General features: G+C 45.6%; 1 protein-coding gene across 4 annotated transcripts in view; it reads right to left on the bottom strand.

The window, feature by feature from the left end:
* sdk2a (sidekick cell adhesion molecule 2a) overlaps positions 1–19,425 on the bottom strand; it is an 81,542-nt gene that overhangs the window by 34,150 nt on the left and 27,967 nt on the right. For all 4 annotated transcript variants that reach the window (XM_044050899.1, XM_044050901.1, XM_044050900.1 and 1 more), the window contains exons 2-5: positions 4,539–4,698; positions 2,804–2,910; positions 2,473–2,620; positions 1–134 (exon numbers count right to left, since the gene is read on the bottom strand). In XM_044050899.1, the coding sequence (XP_043906834.1) occupies positions 1–134; positions 2,473–2,620; positions 2,804–2,910; positions 4,539–4,698 (549 nt within the window). The remainder of the gene's footprint in view (positions 135–2,472; positions 2,621–2,803; positions 2,911–4,538; positions 4,699–19,425) is intronic.

Genomic DNA, 19,425 nt, shown 5'->3' with positions numbered 1-19,425 from the left:
CCTCCACCGTGACTGTGATGGGCATGCTGGTTTTGTTCTCCCCGTTCTTGTCATTGACCGCCTGGGCGTAGTAACGTCCGGCATCCGGGGTCACCGTAGACAAGATGACCAGTGTGTTGTCCAGCGTGATGGCACTGAGCGCACACACACACACAAATAAATCAGAATTCTAAGGAGACTTTATTAATATTCATTTATTTCCACGACACTCACTTAACTTTTATCCGCACTTCAGTAAGGACACAAACCGCTTCAGGTAGTGTTCAATGTAGTTAAATTAAATTGGGGCCAACCCACCCCCACCCCCAATTAAACAGACATCCCCCGTCAACTTGTATGCTTTTAAAAAATTTGTCCCCCAAGCACACGCCGCGCCGCGCACACATTTACACATTCGCAAAACACACAGCGCACAGACACTCTCATATCATTATACAGTGAGTAGTTGTTTCTCACAGTCAATAAATCCTAAGGGTAAACCACAGACGCACACACACACCCACATGCATACTCATAAATTATGTCTAAAATGAAGCGCGCGGAAAACAATTTTTATGAGCACTTACATATACAAGGTACCACATTGTCTTAAAGGAATAGTTCAGAATTGATGTCGCCATTGTACCGCAGGCTGCTCCTAGAACTACAAAGTTCGCTTGGCATTTTAATCCCCGTACAAACCCACTTGGCAACAGGAGAGAGAGAGATTTGCAGTTTGGCCAGGTTGATTGTTTTGTTTTTGCAAACAACGCATATGTGGCGTGCTTTATCGTCTGTTCGCCTCTTTATGAGAACATCGTTTCTAAAAAAAAGAAAAAAAAACCTGACAGCATGTGCTACTGAAGAAAACACAAAACTAGCGATTGAAAGAATGAACTCCTCGAGCGAGAAGTACGTTCTCTGAGCTATTCATTATATACCGCATTGTCCTCAGCCAGCAAACCAGTATGTATGTACAGTATATGCACAGGCCTCAGATGACCATATCTTATTTAAATCTTTTGTGCAGTATGTATATATATATACAATATTTGTAAGACAAAGGGCACAATGAAATCCATATTTTGGTAATAACAGGCAAAAGTGACAATAAACCTCGTTATACACATTAATTGCATTAACAGTAATTATTATGCGCTATGGCTAAGAGAACAAACTCATCTATTCCAGTGCTACAAATCTAAATTTTCCAGCCTGTCCCTTCAAAATCCTTGTCTTTCTGAACCTGCCGTAGCTGAAGAACCTTGAGGTTTGCTAAATGCCGGTTAGGCCGATGGTGTTGAACGCTTGAGCGGGGCCCTTTAAATGAGAGGTGACGCTAAACATGCAGCCAGATTAGGGGGGGGTTGTATCTGCCAGCATCTGTCTCACTGGTGCAGGATAAACACAGAGACTCCAACACAAAAAAAAAAAAAATACTTAATACAAACACACAAACACCATCACACACATACCTGAGGATATAAGTGAAGACTGACACAAAGTGAGCAAACAAGCGGTAACTCTAGAGTGTCCTGTCAGTGCCTCTCATTCTCCGAGAACAAAGCCTCTGCACCTCATTTTGGAGCCAGCTCTTAAACCTGCTGAATAGCAACCAGCTTTGGAATTGGCCCGCACTTCCATGGAGATGGTTTTAGAGGTTTGCCTCGGTACATGCATTGTGCTTTTTTGAATTTCCTCAGGCAGATGAGAACACGCGTCAATCTCTTTTCCAAGCAAGAGCACGCAGGCCAGGGTAGAAGTCTTCATGTCGGCTACAACACTGAGCGCGCTGCTGAATAATAAACGAGGAGGGGTGGTTTGGGAGGAGTTGCAGGCTGTCTCTCTCCATTTGTCGGGATGGCGCGATAAATCTCACGTGATTACTTTCACCGCGTCTCTTCAGGAAAATTGCATATCTGAACAGGCACACGGATCCGAAAAAGAGGACAAGCACTTGCACTTAGAGCACAGCCTATGCAGATATATACTGTAGTTATCCCAAGGACTCCAAATCTGGACACACGGCCTCATAAACACTCTAACCGCACGCACACTCACACCCTTAACTACACTATTCCATGCAGGGGTAAGCGCTGTCAGTCAAATATATCATCAATTGAGGCCTTTTGTCCAATTTTGTCTAATTGGTTCCCCTGCTGCCTGCTCTATCTCAGCCCTTCAATCATCCCGCCTGCAAAGTCAATAGGGGCAATGTAATAACCCGCTTTATCACTGAGAGGTGATTCAATGATGAACATAGGGCCCGCGCCAACGTTCCTTCATCAACTATTCTGCTCAACTTCGCTCTGTGTGGTGGGACTGGAGAAAATCTCTAAGCTGTATTGAACATCTAAGAGTTCTCTGAAGTGAGAGTGAGATTCTGCCTCAGCAGCCCAGTGTTTGCCAGCAGCTCGTATAGGAGCGCACGCTCTCAGACATACAAGACACATGCAAGTAAGACAAAGCTGAGGTGAAACGGAGTAGACTCACATGCGGCTGCTGGAGGGAATCTTACGGCCGTCTCTGAACCAGGTGATCTGCGGCTTGGGGAAGCTGTGGATCTGTGGCACGCGGATGAGAGCACCCTCACCCTGGGAGACCGTCTGAGACCTCTCACCCTCCACAAAACCACCCATATCTGGCAGACACAAAAGAAAGACAGTGTTGGAGAGGAAGCCAAAGAAAGTATGCTTGCATGGGAAACACATACCAGCAACAAAAATGTCATGATCGCTACCTTATGCACCCTTTGCAACTCCTTTATTCGGAGTGATTAATTCAAAGGCTTTCTGTCAGAGCTAGGTATGTAAGAAGCACTCACAAGCAACCTGCACTGCGGTGCTGCACTGCATGATCGCGCCCACACGGTTTCTCACGATGCAGCGGTAGTTGCCGGCGTGTGAGCGGTCCAGTGAGGTGATCAGGTACCTAATGAGCATGAAATACACAAAGTTTCATGAGTCATCGTCGGCGTAACACACACACGCACACACACACACACTGTGATATTTATCATGCAGGCACTTTCATTCTAAAGAAGATGTTTCACCTAAACCACAGCTTAAATGGCAAAGCACTTAGCCGTGAGACATATGTGCTCCAAATACGCAATTAAGCAGAGACGTGCTGTTACGGCTATGGACAGTCAACTTAAAAAAAAAAGGCTCTGATTGACACACACACACACAAAAAAGTCCTTTGTGGTCTTCAATCTTTCAGTCAGTGGAGTCAAATCATACGAGCACCTATCACATGCTACATGCCATAGCTCCATATCTCCCCTGACGTGCATTCATATTAAATGGTGCGTGTGAAATACTAGCGAGATAACCTCAGAGCTGAGTCGCCTGTAATTGGTTTGCTACGGCCACTTAGGAGTGTGGAGTCTGCCCTGCATGTTTCCACTGCACCGCAACTCCGGATGTGTGTGTGTGTGTGTGTGTGTGTGTGTGTGTGGTACATGGGGGTGAAGAAGAGGTGGTGGTGATGGTGGTGGTGGTGGTAGGATCGGGGGAGCTGGGGTCTGATTAAATGGATTCCAGTTCTCCTCTTTGATCAGGGCTGGTGAAGAATAACAAGCAGAGGAGGGCTGGGGCCTGCGAGGCAGACACACAGACTAAGCCATGTGAGAGAGCACAGCCAAATGTTGAGGAAAGAAGGAGCAGAAGAGGAGGAGGAGGACAGAGAGCAGAGAAGATGTAAGAGAGGGAGGAAGACAGGTCTGCAAAGAGAGGCAGGGGAGAGTTGGTAGACAATGACAGGTAGAAATCAGTCAGTGACAACATGAGATCCGAGTTAGACCACATTCAAAGGTGGTTCAGGCCATACCAGGGCCACAATAACTAAGTATTGTATATGGAATGTTTTCTAGGCCACACTGAGCCCACTTTGTCCACACCGTCGGAACATTTCAAAGTGCTGATATTGCGAGACCACTGGTTGACCCTGCAACCAACAAGAAAATGAAGAGCCATTGTCTCTCTTTTGTCTTCTTGCAGACTGGGCACAGAAAGTGCATTGCAGCTTCTTTGCGAACAGAGAAAGTACGTGTTCATATAAACACAGAGCAGGGACACAAGATCCATCACGAAAGATGCGTGTGCATGCCAAGGTACGGGCAGTACCACTGGCATGGAACAGATCAGCGCATGTACACATGAGCAGAGCAAACAAATGCACATGTGAGTGCACGCTGACGCCTTGTTAGCACAGGCTCAAGCGTCCTCGCGGCCACATTGTGTTGAACAAGCATCCAGCATGTGAATGGCCAGAGCCGAAATGTTATCTGCTCACACTGTCTCTGAAACTTTGAAAACAATCGGAAATACTAATAGGAATAAATCTGACAATCCCCTGGACACAAGATGTTGTGTCTTAAGGGAAGAGACGGAGCCAAATCAGTCCTGAATAAATCCATAGAAATGAATCTAAGCTATGAATAAAAATGAACAAAGGAGCCATTAGTTACAATTAAATTCCACTAAAATGTCCTTAGGTAGTAAGTGAATTATAGTTGAGAAATAGGATCAAATTAGCTGTGGTGCTGCATTGCTTACCTGTACTCCAAAGAGAATCGTGTGAGTTCGGTGCCGTTGTAGATCCATTTGAATTCTAGAGGCCAGCTGCCCTCTGCCATGCAGGTCAGGACCAGGCGGTTCCCCTCCAGGTGAACCTGCGTTTGAGGAGGCTCCATCTTAAAATACGGTGGAACATCATCTACAAAGAAAGAAAATAAATATTTTTTTTTGTTGTTGTTGTTGTTGTTGTTTGTTTTTAAAAAAAGGCAGTGAATCAGTAATCCCAGTGAGCAGATACACAACACAATTCCAGCGATTCACAGGAAATGAAGACTCAGAACAAGCTATTTCCATTTTTCTTCTGCTCTGATTGGGAACTTGAAGGTCAACAGAAAAGCCTGCCAAAAAGTACAAGGAATAAGTTGCTACTGCAGAAGCAGCATACTCTTTTATTTTAAATTGAAATGTGCTGGCAAAGAGGTAGAGGAGCAATTTGTGCAGCACAGGAAGTGTAAATGAACAGCTCCGTACCTCCAGATCAGTAAAAGACAATCGGGATGAGAGATAGGGGAGGTGGACGCCAGGAGGGTGTAGACAAAAAGTAGACAGAGAAAAATACAGCACAGATTGTACACACACACACACACACACAAAAAAGGAACTCAAGGAAATAAGGAGAGGGAGAAAGTAGGAAGCCATCGGGGTGGAGGTGGGGGCTGCTTTAGAAAACACAAAGTCTTCCAGCCTTAAACCTCCTTCTCTGACAGGATGAGTTATGCTCTGTGCCTCCCTTCATTTATCTTTATAGTTCCCTAATGCAGCCAGATTATACAGGCCCCGTCCGCAACACTGCACACAGCCAGTGCAGCCAAAGAAAGCCTTTAAGGTGATACGCAAGGTCCAGGGCTGAGCTCGGAGACAAAGTGCTTTCATTTGAGCTGATGAAAAAGGCATGATCAGACCTATTGATCTGTCTGCCTCATCAGCCATGGGCGACACTGAGCCGATTGTGCCAGGTTTAGTGGCGGGCTAATTAAAGTCTGTATTAATAGTTGCAGCAATCCGCCAAGCCCTGCAGCATGCCTGGTTCTAACTCAACCACACAACTCACTCTCTGCAGGAGCCTCTCTCTCTCTTTCCCTATCTCTCCATACCCCATATGCAAGTTCACCCCAGAGATTTATAGCAGTAAGTGCAGAAGATGGCGCGGTGCGACTGGTTGAATGTGGGGGCAGTGTCGTCGAGCGGCGAAGAGGATGCAAAAAAAAAAAACTAAACCCGACTGCAACTGTAAATAAAAGAGTGACTGTAAATCTCTCACAGGCGATCGTGCGTACACTGTGTTCCGACGCACAAACACAGATAACAAGACCCGCGTACACACACCACCGGCACACAAACAGTAAAACGAGGCAAACAAAATGCCATCCCGTTGCTTTCTGTTTCCAAAAACAAGGTCCTTACATGTTTCTTGTTTGGCAACAATCATACTCCGTCGGCTGGCTAATTTGCTCCTTCTACCATCCCTGTGTGGACGTCTGCATAGCAAACACTGTCAGTCAAACTTACCAGACGACTGAAAGTGAGGCCAAACGGAGGAGCTATCCACAGGCACGAGCAGCTGGAGTAGCTTTGCTGTACTTCTACCCACTACTGAATGCATTCATACAAAACACACAAAATCCCAAAGCTGTCACTTACGCCCGGACAAATTCACACACAGCAACACCAAACCTATTCCGGCGTTGTTCAGGGACTTGGTGGCTACATGTGCACTTAGAAATCCATCCATGTCAACAAGCTACCATTAGAGAGACCTGTGAATGCCAAATGCAGATGAATATGAAGGTTTACCGATGGGGGAACTGTGGAACGATAAACTGAACACACTGTAATCACCACTGTGGATCCCGTATTTGCTATACGCCTGTTCACATTTGTGGCTGCCTCTTGACACGTTATACTCATAGTAAGTTTTTTGCATTCTTCATTGACGTGTTCATGTTGGAGGTCTCGCACCATTTCTTAGCCACCTGCTAAAAAGGTAATTGCGACAAACAGACAGCGCTTATTTTACTCGGAGTCCGACATTGAGGGGGAAGACGTTCGTTCATGTAGCTCCCATTTGTAGTCCAGACCGGTAAACTACATCAATAACGTTTGCCGAGGCTAAGAGTTAAGCTACAGCTTAGCAACTACAAAAAAAACTGCTGTGATTGTTTCAAACAACATGTCCACTAATGATAAAGCATACTCCCAGGTCTTGGTCCCGAATCCTCTGTATTCTGTAATTGGTCAAACTAATCTTTTAGGGGATGCAGCAGCAAAGTGCGAGCTGTTTACGAGGCAGTCCTCGGCGAAGTGTCGTGAACAGAGGAACGGGTCGGGGTTCCTCTTGGCTCCCTGGCGGTGATTAAATGGGGGACCTTGCACTCACATCGCGTGTGGGGTCGTACCTAGTCTACGGGGAGATGTCCTCGCCTGTGTGTTTGTCACATCCTTGTAATGTCACAAAGTTATGGAAGTGAGTTGACACTTACATGGCAGACCGTGTACAGAAACCTATAAAATGCACTAGATGAAAGGAAAACAATTCATCCGTTTCACATTTAGAGTGTATGGAACACAGCCAACAAGGGAGATGTAAATGTACCCATGCAGGATCGACATCCACCTCCATACTGCTTAATTTGACGAAAGTTTGCTCTGCAGAGAACTCACAGCTAAGTTGATTTCCTCTTCAGGACCAAGCAAGAACAGCCGCTGGCAGACTGCTAACAGATCTCACTGTTGAAACGAGACAGCACCAGTGCCTCTGCACACTGTCCTTTGTGTCTTGCACCAGTGAACCTCATGTCTGACCCTCGTTCTCCTCTTCACCTCTGATACGCGTTGGATGACAGTGGCTGGGTTGTTTGTAAGGTGCGTTATCTTCGTCTCCGCGTTTGAGTGCTTGCCGGACACCGCGCAGACACTAATACACGTTGCACTGCATTAACAGACGCAAAGCTAATGCTAATGTGCCGTAGCGATGACCCACAGTGAATGCTGTAATTTAGATGTCGGCTAAGTATGTTTGCCTCCTGTGTGGGTTATCTTTGCTGATTTGATCCAACGCATACATGACTCAAGTGTCATCCCCTTCAAATCACTATGACTTAATGGAACCTAAGCATACTGTAAATAACACACACTGACAGACGCACGCCTGTGGAATAAAAATATCTCAGCACGGCCTCAGCTTAAGGAGCGGATGATGTGTCTCCACCTGCAACTGCGCCACGTCAAGATAAAGTTGACGTTGGAGGGGAAAAGAAAAAGGAAAAAGAAGAGGGACTGTTTACTTTCATGCCCATAATCAACAAACGTGCAGAGGCAGTAGCGCGGCGCAGCCGGCTGCAGGCTTTGAATCCAGATGGAGTGCTAGAGGGCAGCCCTGCTGGACCAGGGATTCCTATAGCACTATGGTTGGAGATAAAAGTCAACCAAGACAGGTGAGCAGATCTAGAGAAGACCGAAAAACTGGCATGAGTAGACCAGGTGGACTTTAATGTGACTGCTGTGCAGAGCAGCTGTCCCCGGCAGTCATGCTGTCCCCTCCACAGCTCATTCGCCACAGACATAAAAACACCTTATTCCAACCTGACAGCTGAGGTTGAATGGTGGCATGGCTCCAGTTGGGTCCCCTGCTGCATACACAGAATTTTAATGGCTGTGTGACAAAGACAATGGGCACTGGGTCAGCTTTATAAACCAAGGACCATTGTGCTCCCCAGTGCGCCATGCTGGCATGCAATCACAGAGAGTGTTCACATTCGGCTTTTGTCTTGTATTCTTTTTCTTGCTTATTTTATGCCTCACCTCCTTAGCCCTGCCTCAGCAGCAGTGAGCTGCCCCTGCCCTCACTGTAATCCTCCGACACATGTGTTTGAGCCTATGCAACCCCATCCTCAATGGCACTCCACTCAGCTGCATGACTGATATTCAGCAATAAAGGGGTGTCCCTGGCTTTTGAGACACTTGTCGGTCTACTCTCTTGTTATCCACTCCGACTCCCTTCTTCTCACTCACTCTACTTTGCTATCCTTCCACTTTCATCACCACGCCTTCTCTTCCAAGACACGCACACATATGCACATAACTTCCCTGCTCCATCGGCCACCTCCAGTTCACCTCGTGGCACATCATGTCATCCTGGAAAATTTAGATCCGTCATTTAGCCTCTTCAATTGGACTTTAACATGCGAGATGGGTTATGGTTAGCCTCTTTGATGGGGGTTATGCAACAGTCATGGCAGTGACCTTGGCCTAGTAATGGGTTGGTGAAAGGATGTGGGCTGGGGGTGGGGAGTTGGTGGAGGGGGCTAAAAGCATCTTTAAAGTGGATGAAACACCTCCCTTAGGGATTCACACATACTCAACAAGGAAACACACACACTACAGTTTACATTTTACAATCCATTTGTTGCTTTACAAGTTGGGATGAGGATGTTCGAGTCAGGACATGAGGTTGTTTTAACGAAAACATAAACAGACAAACACCCACAAATATTCACGCCTCTCCCTCGAGAAAACACTGTCCATTCCGAAGGTCGGGTTGATCTATCACTTTGTCACGAGCTGCTGTCACCGTGACAACAGGTACCTTGCCTATTTACACTCTATCACTTACTCAAGTGAGAAAGCAGGTGGGCACAAAAGAGGGGTTCAGGAAAGGGAGCGAAAACAGAGAGGAGGCGGAGGAGAGTTCCAGTGAAACTGAGGTGGGGAGAAAGGCAAGACTTAATGTTGAGGACAAAGAGAGATTGAGAAGCAATTTAGAGGCAGGGTGAGGTGAGGGACTGGGGACGGCGGGGGTGGTGGATGAAAAGAGAAAAGGGAATGTCCTCCAACACTAGGCAGCAAGGTGAAGTGACCCATTAGAACAGAAGCCAAACAAGGAAGCCAGGGCCGTAAGATGGTGGGGGGAGATGAAGAGGCACCATCTACCCGATGTTCATTTCAAGAAATCAGCGTCTGCAGATCCATGGGTCCATTACAGCTTGATGTTTCTCACCCCACACCTCCTCTTGTATTTATAGTCCCTAAATCACGTTTGTCCGACATCCAGTATATGCACATTATAAGATCCCTGGGTATCAATATTGTGACAATTTAGACTTCATGGTCCCAGTTACACGCTCTTAAAAAGTCTGAACAGTGGTTCGTGTCGCGTTCACTGCTCGGAGGAAAAGATGAAATAGAAATATGGATTTCCATGTAAATCAGTTCTCTTTTTTTTTTTTTGGATGATGAGTTGGCTTTGATGTCGCAGGAAAAAGTCCTCAGGTCACTGCAGATGAAATACTGCCTGCATCCCAGCTGTGTTTAGTGGATTGTCACGGGTTAATTGATGTGTAATTGATGTGATTAATTGAGGTGTAATGTACCGCGGTGATGTTTTAGTGATCCCACTTGCTGCGGGGGCCTTTGTGTGCGTGTGCATTTAGGTGTGCCCTCAGTGTGTCTATCTGATGCCACGGCAACGCAATTAGAAGCAGTAGCATCCAACCAACAAATGGGGATTTAATTAGGAGTGAAGACGGAGCGGGGAGGCCAGTCAATGGGCAGTAGATTGAATTATCTGGACACACACTCCAGTGGGCAGCACAGACAAATTCACAGTTGCACGCACACACACACACACACACACACACACTCACCGTGTGTGAGTGCGCCTCACTCCTCCTCCGAGAGCCGTCCCCCATCTCTGTGCTATGCTCTGCCTGTCTCAAACTGGCTTTCTCTTTTTGATTCCTTTCTCATTTTTTTTTTTCCTCTCTTCCCAGCCCAAGTTTTCGCTTCTCTTTTCACTTTCCCGACCACAATAATAGCTTCCTCTCTGGTGTGGCAGTCTCTCAGTACAGTCGTGTTCATACTCTCTCCCTCTCACTGCCCTTTCATCACTTGTCATCTGTCTTCGCTCACACTTTCTCTCCACTTCCTTTACTTCTGAGCGTTCTGTCAGTAGCAGTCTCTCCATCTATTTTTTTTTTCTTTTTTCGCCTCCTTCCATCCGCGCTTGCCCCGGCTCTCTTCTTCTCTTTAGCCCCCTTGTTTCTGAGTCACCAGCAGTATATTGTGTAGCGCACCGAGGGACATGTCTGTGATATCCAGGAGCCTAATTAGCAAGTCCAGCTCCTGGCAGAGAACAAGGCACGCAAAGGAGCACAAGCCTGGCGTCAATTAATGAGACCCCACATACCCATTACAAGCCCTCTGCAGCATCCAGTCTCTAGTCAGCTCAGACTTGTCCAATGAACAGTGGGTAAAACCACATCTGAACAACTGTCGCTAGATGTAAGAAACCTATGTATTTAATCGCTATGGGATAGTCATAGCTTTGTAAGTGATAAAGCAGGAAATCTTGTCTGACTTTGTGGCACTCGAATAAGATCTATGTCTTGCAGCAGCGAGCCGTGACGCCAGCATATCGCCGCTTCACTTCAGAAACACTGTGGTGATTTCTTACTTTTTAGGGACATGATGTATGAAATTTTGGAGGAAGAATACGGTGGTTGTTTTTTTGTTGCGTGTGCGCCGCGTCACGTATTTGTCTCCTTCCGACGTTTCTCTCTTCTACTTCACAAGGCAGAAAAGGAATCAGGTACAAAATGCTCATCGATCTTCGTTGAAAGCTATTTCGACAATAGAGGAAAGGGAGGGACGCAACACAAAGCAGATAAATGGTAGTAAGCGTAAGTAAAAAAAAACAATGAGAGCAGCATCGGGAATAAGAACTGGGCAGCATGAGAAGGTTGAAAATAGACGTAAGTGAATATAGAAAGTAGGGCAACGATTAATGGAGGAAAATAAACAAGTGCGCTGAAATGTGAATTCCACAGGGCCTTGGGTCATTAGAGTTAATACTGTGCACTATGCCATCTGCCGTGATTGTTTACACTAGGCAGGATAATTAGATCCTAATTAGTCGATGCTATGGTAGGGAAACATTATTTCACACGCATTGAGATGGAAATGATCAGAGGCACCTGCAACGCTGTGCTCGCGCGTCCACCCTGGGACCTCGGAGAGGGAGCTTCATGAAGATGTAGCGGATCAGACAGGTCTCTCCACTTAATTGCTCGACGCACCGAACAAAATCCGGCTCTTTCCGTCCCATCGCCGAGACACGGATAAAGTTTGCACTCACTATGCAAGCATCAGAATATTACAAATGCATGGACTCAGGCTGCCATGTTCAAAACGTTTCGGAAAAACCCTTTTGTTCGCCGAGCTCTTTCAGTCTCAGAATGGGCGAGATATCACTGGCATGCTAATATTTTGCAAGGTACGTGGTTCTAGGGCATCTGCCTTTGTAATATATGCGTGTGGAATGGCTGATGATTGTGATTCTTATTAGTGTGGCAGAGTGCAGAGGCGCCAAGCAGTGAGTGGCAGGGGCTGGCAGTAAATGCTAATGGTAGAGAGCAGCTGACAGAGAAAAGAATTATTATATCCCTTCATTACATTTACACAGCCAGCCTGTCTGTCCCCCATCCCTCCTCCAGGCCCCGGCATGAACAGCGATCAGTGTTGCTTTATTAACCTATTTTGCAGAAGCCAAACACCTTCTTTGGGTGTCAAGGCATCACGTGTGTTTTGACTAATTTCGGTTAAGATCAGGAGAGACGAGAAGCAGGAGCACCACCTTTGCAATCAGAGCACGCTGTGGGAGCACAGGGTCCCTGCTCTTAATTTAGGCCTCTACGGTGTGAAAGATGACTAAATTGAGCTCGTCACATAACTGCCTCTCTCGACGACATCACAGTGAGACCCTGTGACCACTATTTTCTCCCGTCATCTATGCCAGGGCACCAAGACCTGCTCTCTTCCTTTTTAGAACCTCAAGGCTTGCGAGTCTCCTATGTAACATTCCATGGCCACATCAATGACCTCTCGGGCAGCCGTGCAGATGAGTCTTCTTCGTCCGTTTCTGTTCCTGAAGAGCCTTCACACACGATGAATGACAGACGGAGGAAGAGCTTGGTGGCATTGTGTGAAGACAGCCAGCGCTATACACTAGTAGGCAGACAAAGATCTAAACGCCCTGACATTATGCTAATGGGAGCATTGGCTCATTCGTACATGACTTCACACCACACTGTTCGTCTCAATTATCAGATACAGTAACGGGAGCTAAGTGAGGAACTTCCACATCAAACAAAGCGGGAACATTTCTCAGTCAGAGATACTAATAGTCGTGCTCTCTCCACATGATCCTTTAGGAAGGTTCAAGTGCAAGAAGCACAACTTGTGGGAAATGCATAATAAGCTCCTTTGTGAATAATATGAAATTATGCACGCTCGACAATTATATTAATGACTAGTGATTAGACACATATTCTTACAGCCCCTCTTAAAAAAGTATTTCTCTTGATAAATACACATTTAATGATAAAAAAATAGAAAATCTGTCCTCCACATCGGTTACATGTGCGCAATCAAACGTAGTGCACTTGGTCAACCCTTCTCCATCTCAAATCCCTGCCATCTGTTCCATCCCTGATAATTGCAACACGTCCACATTTCTGCTTTTAAACACGGTGTCTTTTTGATCTGCAAACAGTGAGACGTCGTACCAGAAAACCATACCCCTTAATCAATAGTTATCATAGCACTGGCTCAAATCATCTTGGAGTCCTGAGCCAAAAATGCTATTTAATATATGAGGTTAATGATGTTTCTTCTAATGATGTTCTTAAGCTTGCACTCTAGCTTCCAGTGTTGCCGCAGTGATTTTGGCATTGATTCTGTGCACCCCCATATTATGTCCATTTCTTTATGCAAGACAGTGTGGACTATGGCAAATTGTGAAAACCAAGGTTAGCTTCTGTTTTTGACACAATTGTATTCATATGCAAGAGCCTTTTTTTTCTTTTGTCTTAAAAGCTACAGCAACTTCAGTCTTCACGCGACGACAGGTATATCCTGCAGGTTTTTTATTGGAAATGACACAAATTTAAAGAGGAACATCATCTCCCATCGGGTTAATATATCCAGGGAGCATTTTTCCTCCTGCTGTGCTATTGAAACGTTCCCACCATTGTGCTTAACATGTCAACGAACAAAAATGCTGGTAATTCTCTGCATCTACGGGCCTGCAAAGTGGAGACATTGACTGCTGTTGGCTGCAATCACGCATTGAAATATGTGCAAATGATCAAGCGGGTATGGCATAATGTTACTGGCGCCCAAGCAACAGCATGAGTGATTGGAAGGCTTAATGCGGCCCCTCCACGCCACGTAGAGTTATAGCCTGTGATTTGCATCATAAACGTCTGATAAAATTCCACTTTTGGAAATGAAAATTGCTAAATGACAAACTGACAGGGAGCCAAATGGGAGAGGTAGGAGTGGCACTTTTTCTTTTTAAAACATTCAAACCTCCCCACACACACACACACACACACACATGATGAGACCTAATTCTTTATTACTACATCTGTAAGCCATGCATAAATACACACCAAATAGCTTCTTTTTTTTTTTTTTTACAAGCCACATAATCCCTGGATAATCTGCGTCTACAATATGGACAGCGCCAAATTGGAGGGAAGATTCACAAATGAACATATTTACATCAGTCCCATTAGTGAGGCCCTGAGGAGATCCTGCACAGAGATCTGCTGCTTCTCTGAAATGCCAGTATGGTACTTAAGAATTCTATTAGAAGCACTTTAACGCTCGCCATGCCATGGTAAGTAATGTGCTTTAATACACATATAATGCAATGGGTTACAACTCTGGACGTTAATAAATCGTCTGTTTTATTTATTACTGCTCTTCTATCACGGAGCCTAAATGACATGTTTAATCTCGGTCATGGAGCAAAGGGCCTGTGTGTGTTTGTTAACTCTTTATGACCTTTTCCTGATAACGCTGACCTTGTCAGAACCGGAGACCAAAACCTGGACTTCATGAGGCGTAACCTGATTTCTGAAGAACTGGTTACATTCAGGGCCACGGTCGAGTCCAAATGTCCAAATGAATGGAAGCGTATTGCCGCGCTCCTAAGAAGAAAGTCTGCACAAACGTCTCTCTTCACATGTGATTTTAAAAATATAGATTTGTATGTGTGTGTCTCTCTCTCCGGTAAGGTGTTTATATTCTATCTTCAGATTATAAAGATGTACATGTTCTCCATCGGCATGTAATGACAGGCAGATCAAAGCTCATCATGCTCTTGGTTGAGCTGAGGGGGGTCATTAGTGATAGGTCAACGCGGCATCATTAGCCCGCATGCTACCCTTGCAGCATGTTTACCATGCTCTGCGTATTATTGTGTGTGTGTGTGTGTGTGTGTGTGTGTGCGTACATGGACCTGTATGTGTGTGTGTACTTGTAGGCAATCATCAAATGCATCCACATTGCTCTCTGATCTCTGCACAGTGTGTGGGAGGAACAGTGGTCTCTCCTGTGGCCCATTTCCCCACAGACAAACGCTGCTCCACTGGTGAGAGCTAGTCTTATGTATTGTACCTCCTGCCTCCATCAACTCGCTTTCCAATTATTATGACCAAACAGGCTGATCTTCATGGGTGAAGCTCATTGTAAAACCCCGCGCCTTGCTGATTCAATAGGCTCTGGAGGGTTCTGACGATGACCAATTCACTCACGCCTATTATTCATCACAAAACCTTTCCAGCTCTCCGACAGAATCCACCACCCACCTTTCTTACTCTGTTTGGTATGCTGTAACAATCCATCACTTCCAAATGCTATGTTGTACGCACCATGTGCTCACGCACGCACACACCGACAGACAAACAATTCTCCCTTAACACAACTGAACAAACTCCTTCTCACCTCAGAAACTGCTATTTTGGTGCAGGGCTATTCCTCCTCTCAGCAGTTTCACATAAATTCTTTCTCCCTTTACAAACATTCCCTCCTGGCTCCCTTCTACCATCCACACCTCTCATTCCCCAAACAGCTTTTCCCCTGCCAACTTTGTCTCTCTTTCTCCAACGCTCTCATCTTCAGATGCCACTCATCCGCCGCCTCCTTGCCTGACTGCTTTGACAGGCCCGAGATTCAAGCGGGAGGGGAGGGGAGGGGGGAGATTGATCTCTCTGTGGAGTGGAGCGCTGGCAGAGGGGTCCACTCGCTAACCGCCGGACGCACAGCCCTGAGCCACCGATTAAAAAGTCATGAAGGCTTTTAGGGGCATGCAGGGTTGCAGTTTCCCACTCTGCCATGGATTGGCTGCCTGAAAATAGTCTTTGTGTTCCTGAGACAACAGTAGGATATGCAGGACGAGGGATGGCGGGGTTGAGGAGACGTGGATTAACAAAGCAGAAGTGCGTGGGCCACCTTGCGCTCCCCTGTGCTCTAAAGCAGCACTCTCTCTGCCCCTTGCTTCCTCTGATTAGATGAAACACCCACAGTCTATATCCACCGCACGCCACTGACCCCAATATGAATATTGCAAGTGGAAGCTTTTATTTAAAGCAGTAGCCTTTCGGCTGTCTTCCCACAATGCTGTAATTAGTGCACTAACAAGGGCCACATGCAAGGCTGTGCCCTTGACAACTTACAGCAAACTTCGCCTGTAGTTTACAACAGCGACTGATTATTACTTTGTCCTAGACGAGCTACAGGATCCTGCGTCATGGACTGGAAGTGTCTCAGGAGCAAACTGAAGAACTGCTCATTGTAAAACCTGCGCCTAAACTCGCATAAACTCACTAATGACAAGGGAGAGGTATGAGCTTTGACCGTATCATTATAGTTCGCTTTCCGAAACTGGTACACAGATTGAGTGCAGGTGACGGTTTGCCTTGTAATGGCCGCAAGAACAGATTGTATAGAACAACGCAAGTGTGGAACACAAACTTAATGTGTCGAGGAAAAAAAAAAGCATGGGCCTCCCAGCATTAGTTTAATCTTACCAACAGCAACCATCTATACCGTTGTCACAAATAGCAGCAGCCCCTAATGGAATCAATAAAGTCTTGCAAATATTTACAGGACAAGAAAGCCTCAAGGCAATCGATACCAATCTATAGGACGATGGAAGGTTCTACTGTGGCTGTGTTTCAGGTTAGAAAAAAAATCAATAAGTCAGCTTCAGAAAAAGAAGGGAAAAATTAAGCAACAACCTTATTGCGGTAGGGCCACTCAGTCTTTTCACTCATGTGCTTTCGCTTTCCTTCCATCATCCTGACCCTTGTCTTGGTTCCTCCTTTTTATCCAAAGTCATCCAAGTTTGACATCACTGGCTGTGCCTCCCAGCAGGCAGCGGGAACTGCAGGGAGTGCATCCAGCAAGGTAGTGGGAGATGGCTTTTGAAGAAAGGAGCAGCTAGAGGATGTGACAGGCTGTTGAAAGCCGGGGAGATAACAGCATCTGCTCCCGGAGTCTTAGCAGGTAGAGAGGTAAAAAAAAAAAAAATGCAGGGTGAAGGTGTGGAGGAGTCACAGGGCCAGGCAAATTCTCCAGATAATAGAATATAAAAACAACGTTGCTCAGTTTCTGCATATATTGGAAGGCAGACTGAGTGATGGAAACGTGAAGCGTGGAAGCATTGTAGAGAATGAGAAGTAGGGTATATTAAAAACAGATTGCTACCATTTCTCTCTGGGGGTAGATTTTTTTTATGCACAAGGTTGTAATCCCTAGTTTATGTTCTGTAGTAACTAGCTCGATAAAATACATCAACCCAGCACATAAAAAGTGAATAAAAAGGAGTATATAAAAGGGTGTCGGGGTGGCGGTGAGCTATAGAAGTCAAGACCGCCCAGAGTGAACGCTGATTTATTGATGTATTGATGTCTGGTAGTGCATTGATGAGTTCAGCAACTTCAGATAAATAGTCGATAATGTCAGACATTTCTCTGGCAGGCAGGCAGTTACCAGGACTCATGCAGCTCCCTGGTCTCCAGCCTAATGAGCAGGTAGTAGGGGAAATTCAGAGCAGAGAGAGGCTCACTCTCTGGTGACACTTGCTGTGTTTTCGCACTCCCATGCACAATGCTCCCAGAGAGAATGATCATACTGGGCTACAGCTCCTGCCAGCGGCTATCCGTGTCTCTTTAAAAACTCCTCCACACCTCCCCTTCTGTGGTAACATACGTGTGTGTGTGTGTGTGTGTGGGGGGGTACTGTGTGTGTGTCAACTCGCCACATAAAAACCCTCTGGTGGCCGGCTTTAGCATAAACAGTGCATTCTAAATAGCTTGAAGGCTCCACAGGGGCCCGCAACAAGTGCGCGGTCGCCAGCTTGACCTCAGTTCCCGACGACTGCTTCATCACCTGAAGTGCCTGCGTGTGTGTGTGTGTGTGTGTGAGAGGCCGAGCTGTGTGCATGAATCATCTGCATCATGCAGGGGTCCACATTTGGAAAATTGAGCGTCTCCTCATCTGATAGATATTTCACGGCGTAGCTCAATTAATTGAATTTTTCAACAGAGCTGTGAGAAATCCATGAAACAGATCAAACTGAAAACGCACTGGACATTAAGTGTGTATGCGTGTGTGAGGGAGAGAGAGAGAGCGAGCGAGGCTGAGAAACAGACCAAAACTTGAGGGCCCACTTGGCAAAGCATATGTTGTTCTGACTGCTAACTTGCGAAAAATGTCAATTACTTTCCCTACATCTAAAACTTTCATGAAGGCTTCTAGGCTGTATCAAAGATTTCCGCCTCGGCAGCTTGCTCCAAAAATGTTTTCTCTCCGAGAAAATCAGTTTTAATAATTAAAAGCGTGGCTTCAAGTTTATTAGTGTTTTTTCGGGACTGCCTTCAAATTGCCGTCCAAGGTGCTGTTGTGCATATCAAAATGATCTTATTGATTCTAATCTGCTTCCCATGTTGCAGACAGACCGACTGTCGAATACCTCAGATCACTCTCGCTTTAAAGTGAAATGTTGTACAAAGACAACCATTTGCAGACAGACGGGGGGAATTAAGTAATGGAGGCAAACAGACAGGATTGTGGAAGGAAATGAGAATCAAAGAAACAAGAGACATGTGAACATTTCTTACAATCAAAGCATCGCAATCACAGATGGTCTGGTGGTTGAGTAGGGCTGTGTGATTTGGGGAAAATATCGAATTCCAATTTTCTGACACATTTGATTTGTGATTTATTTTCTTGCGCAGTCGAGCTCCAGTTCAGTCCTAACATGTGGACTTAAAGAGGGGACGGACAATTACCGCTGCTATGCTTAAATATGAGATTGTTGGCGGTGTGTATCACATTTTTATGAATTCACATTTACACATTTAACCTTGACTTCACCACAAAGGTCTCACCGACACTGACCTTTTTGTTTTACAAGAAGAAAGGCAGCAGCACCTCTAACAGCGTTAATGGGTCAAATGATAAATTCCAGTAAAATGTACAGTTTCAGATAGCGTTGCATCAAATATACATAAAAGTATTCATGCATAATATTAGAAAATAATAAAACCAAGAACATTAAAAACAATTATATGATAAGGCTTTTTAATTTGCAGGTTGCGCAGTATAAAAACGTTGATTTTGATTAGAAAATGATGAATTGTCTCAAAGTTGACGTCGCTGTACATTTTCCCCCAGCAGTGAATCACACACACAGAACAGACAGCCTTGATCTTTCTACTTCCATAAGTAACACTAGTTTTAATCCTTACTGGATCAAAGGAGGCAGAAAGCCTTTCCTCCCTTTCATTACAGAGGCATCGAGGTCTGTGTGGAAAACCCTCCCTCTTCTCCAGGACTGAACAGCCTGGTTTGATCAATAAATAGCTGTCCACTAGCTGTGGCCTAAGTGCCCCCGCTCTAATCACTCTCCTCTCGAAAAAAAAAAAGGTAGGACGAGGGTGGAGGGGGCCACAAACATAAACTTTCATCAAAACACCCTGTGGTCCGAGAATGAGTCAAATTACGCCGTGCTTGGTTA

The sequence above is a fragment of the Solea senegalensis genome, linkage group LG19 (assembly GCF_019176455.1).
Source record: "Solea senegalensis isolate Sse05_10M linkage group LG19, IFAPA_SoseM_1, whole genome shotgun sequence".
Classification (NCBI taxonomy): Eukaryota; Metazoa; Chordata; class Actinopteri; order Pleuronectiformes; family Soleidae; genus Solea; species Solea senegalensis.
The sequence above is the reverse complement of the archived record's forward strand: the minus strand, read 5'-3'. Positions and strand labels throughout refer to the sequence as shown.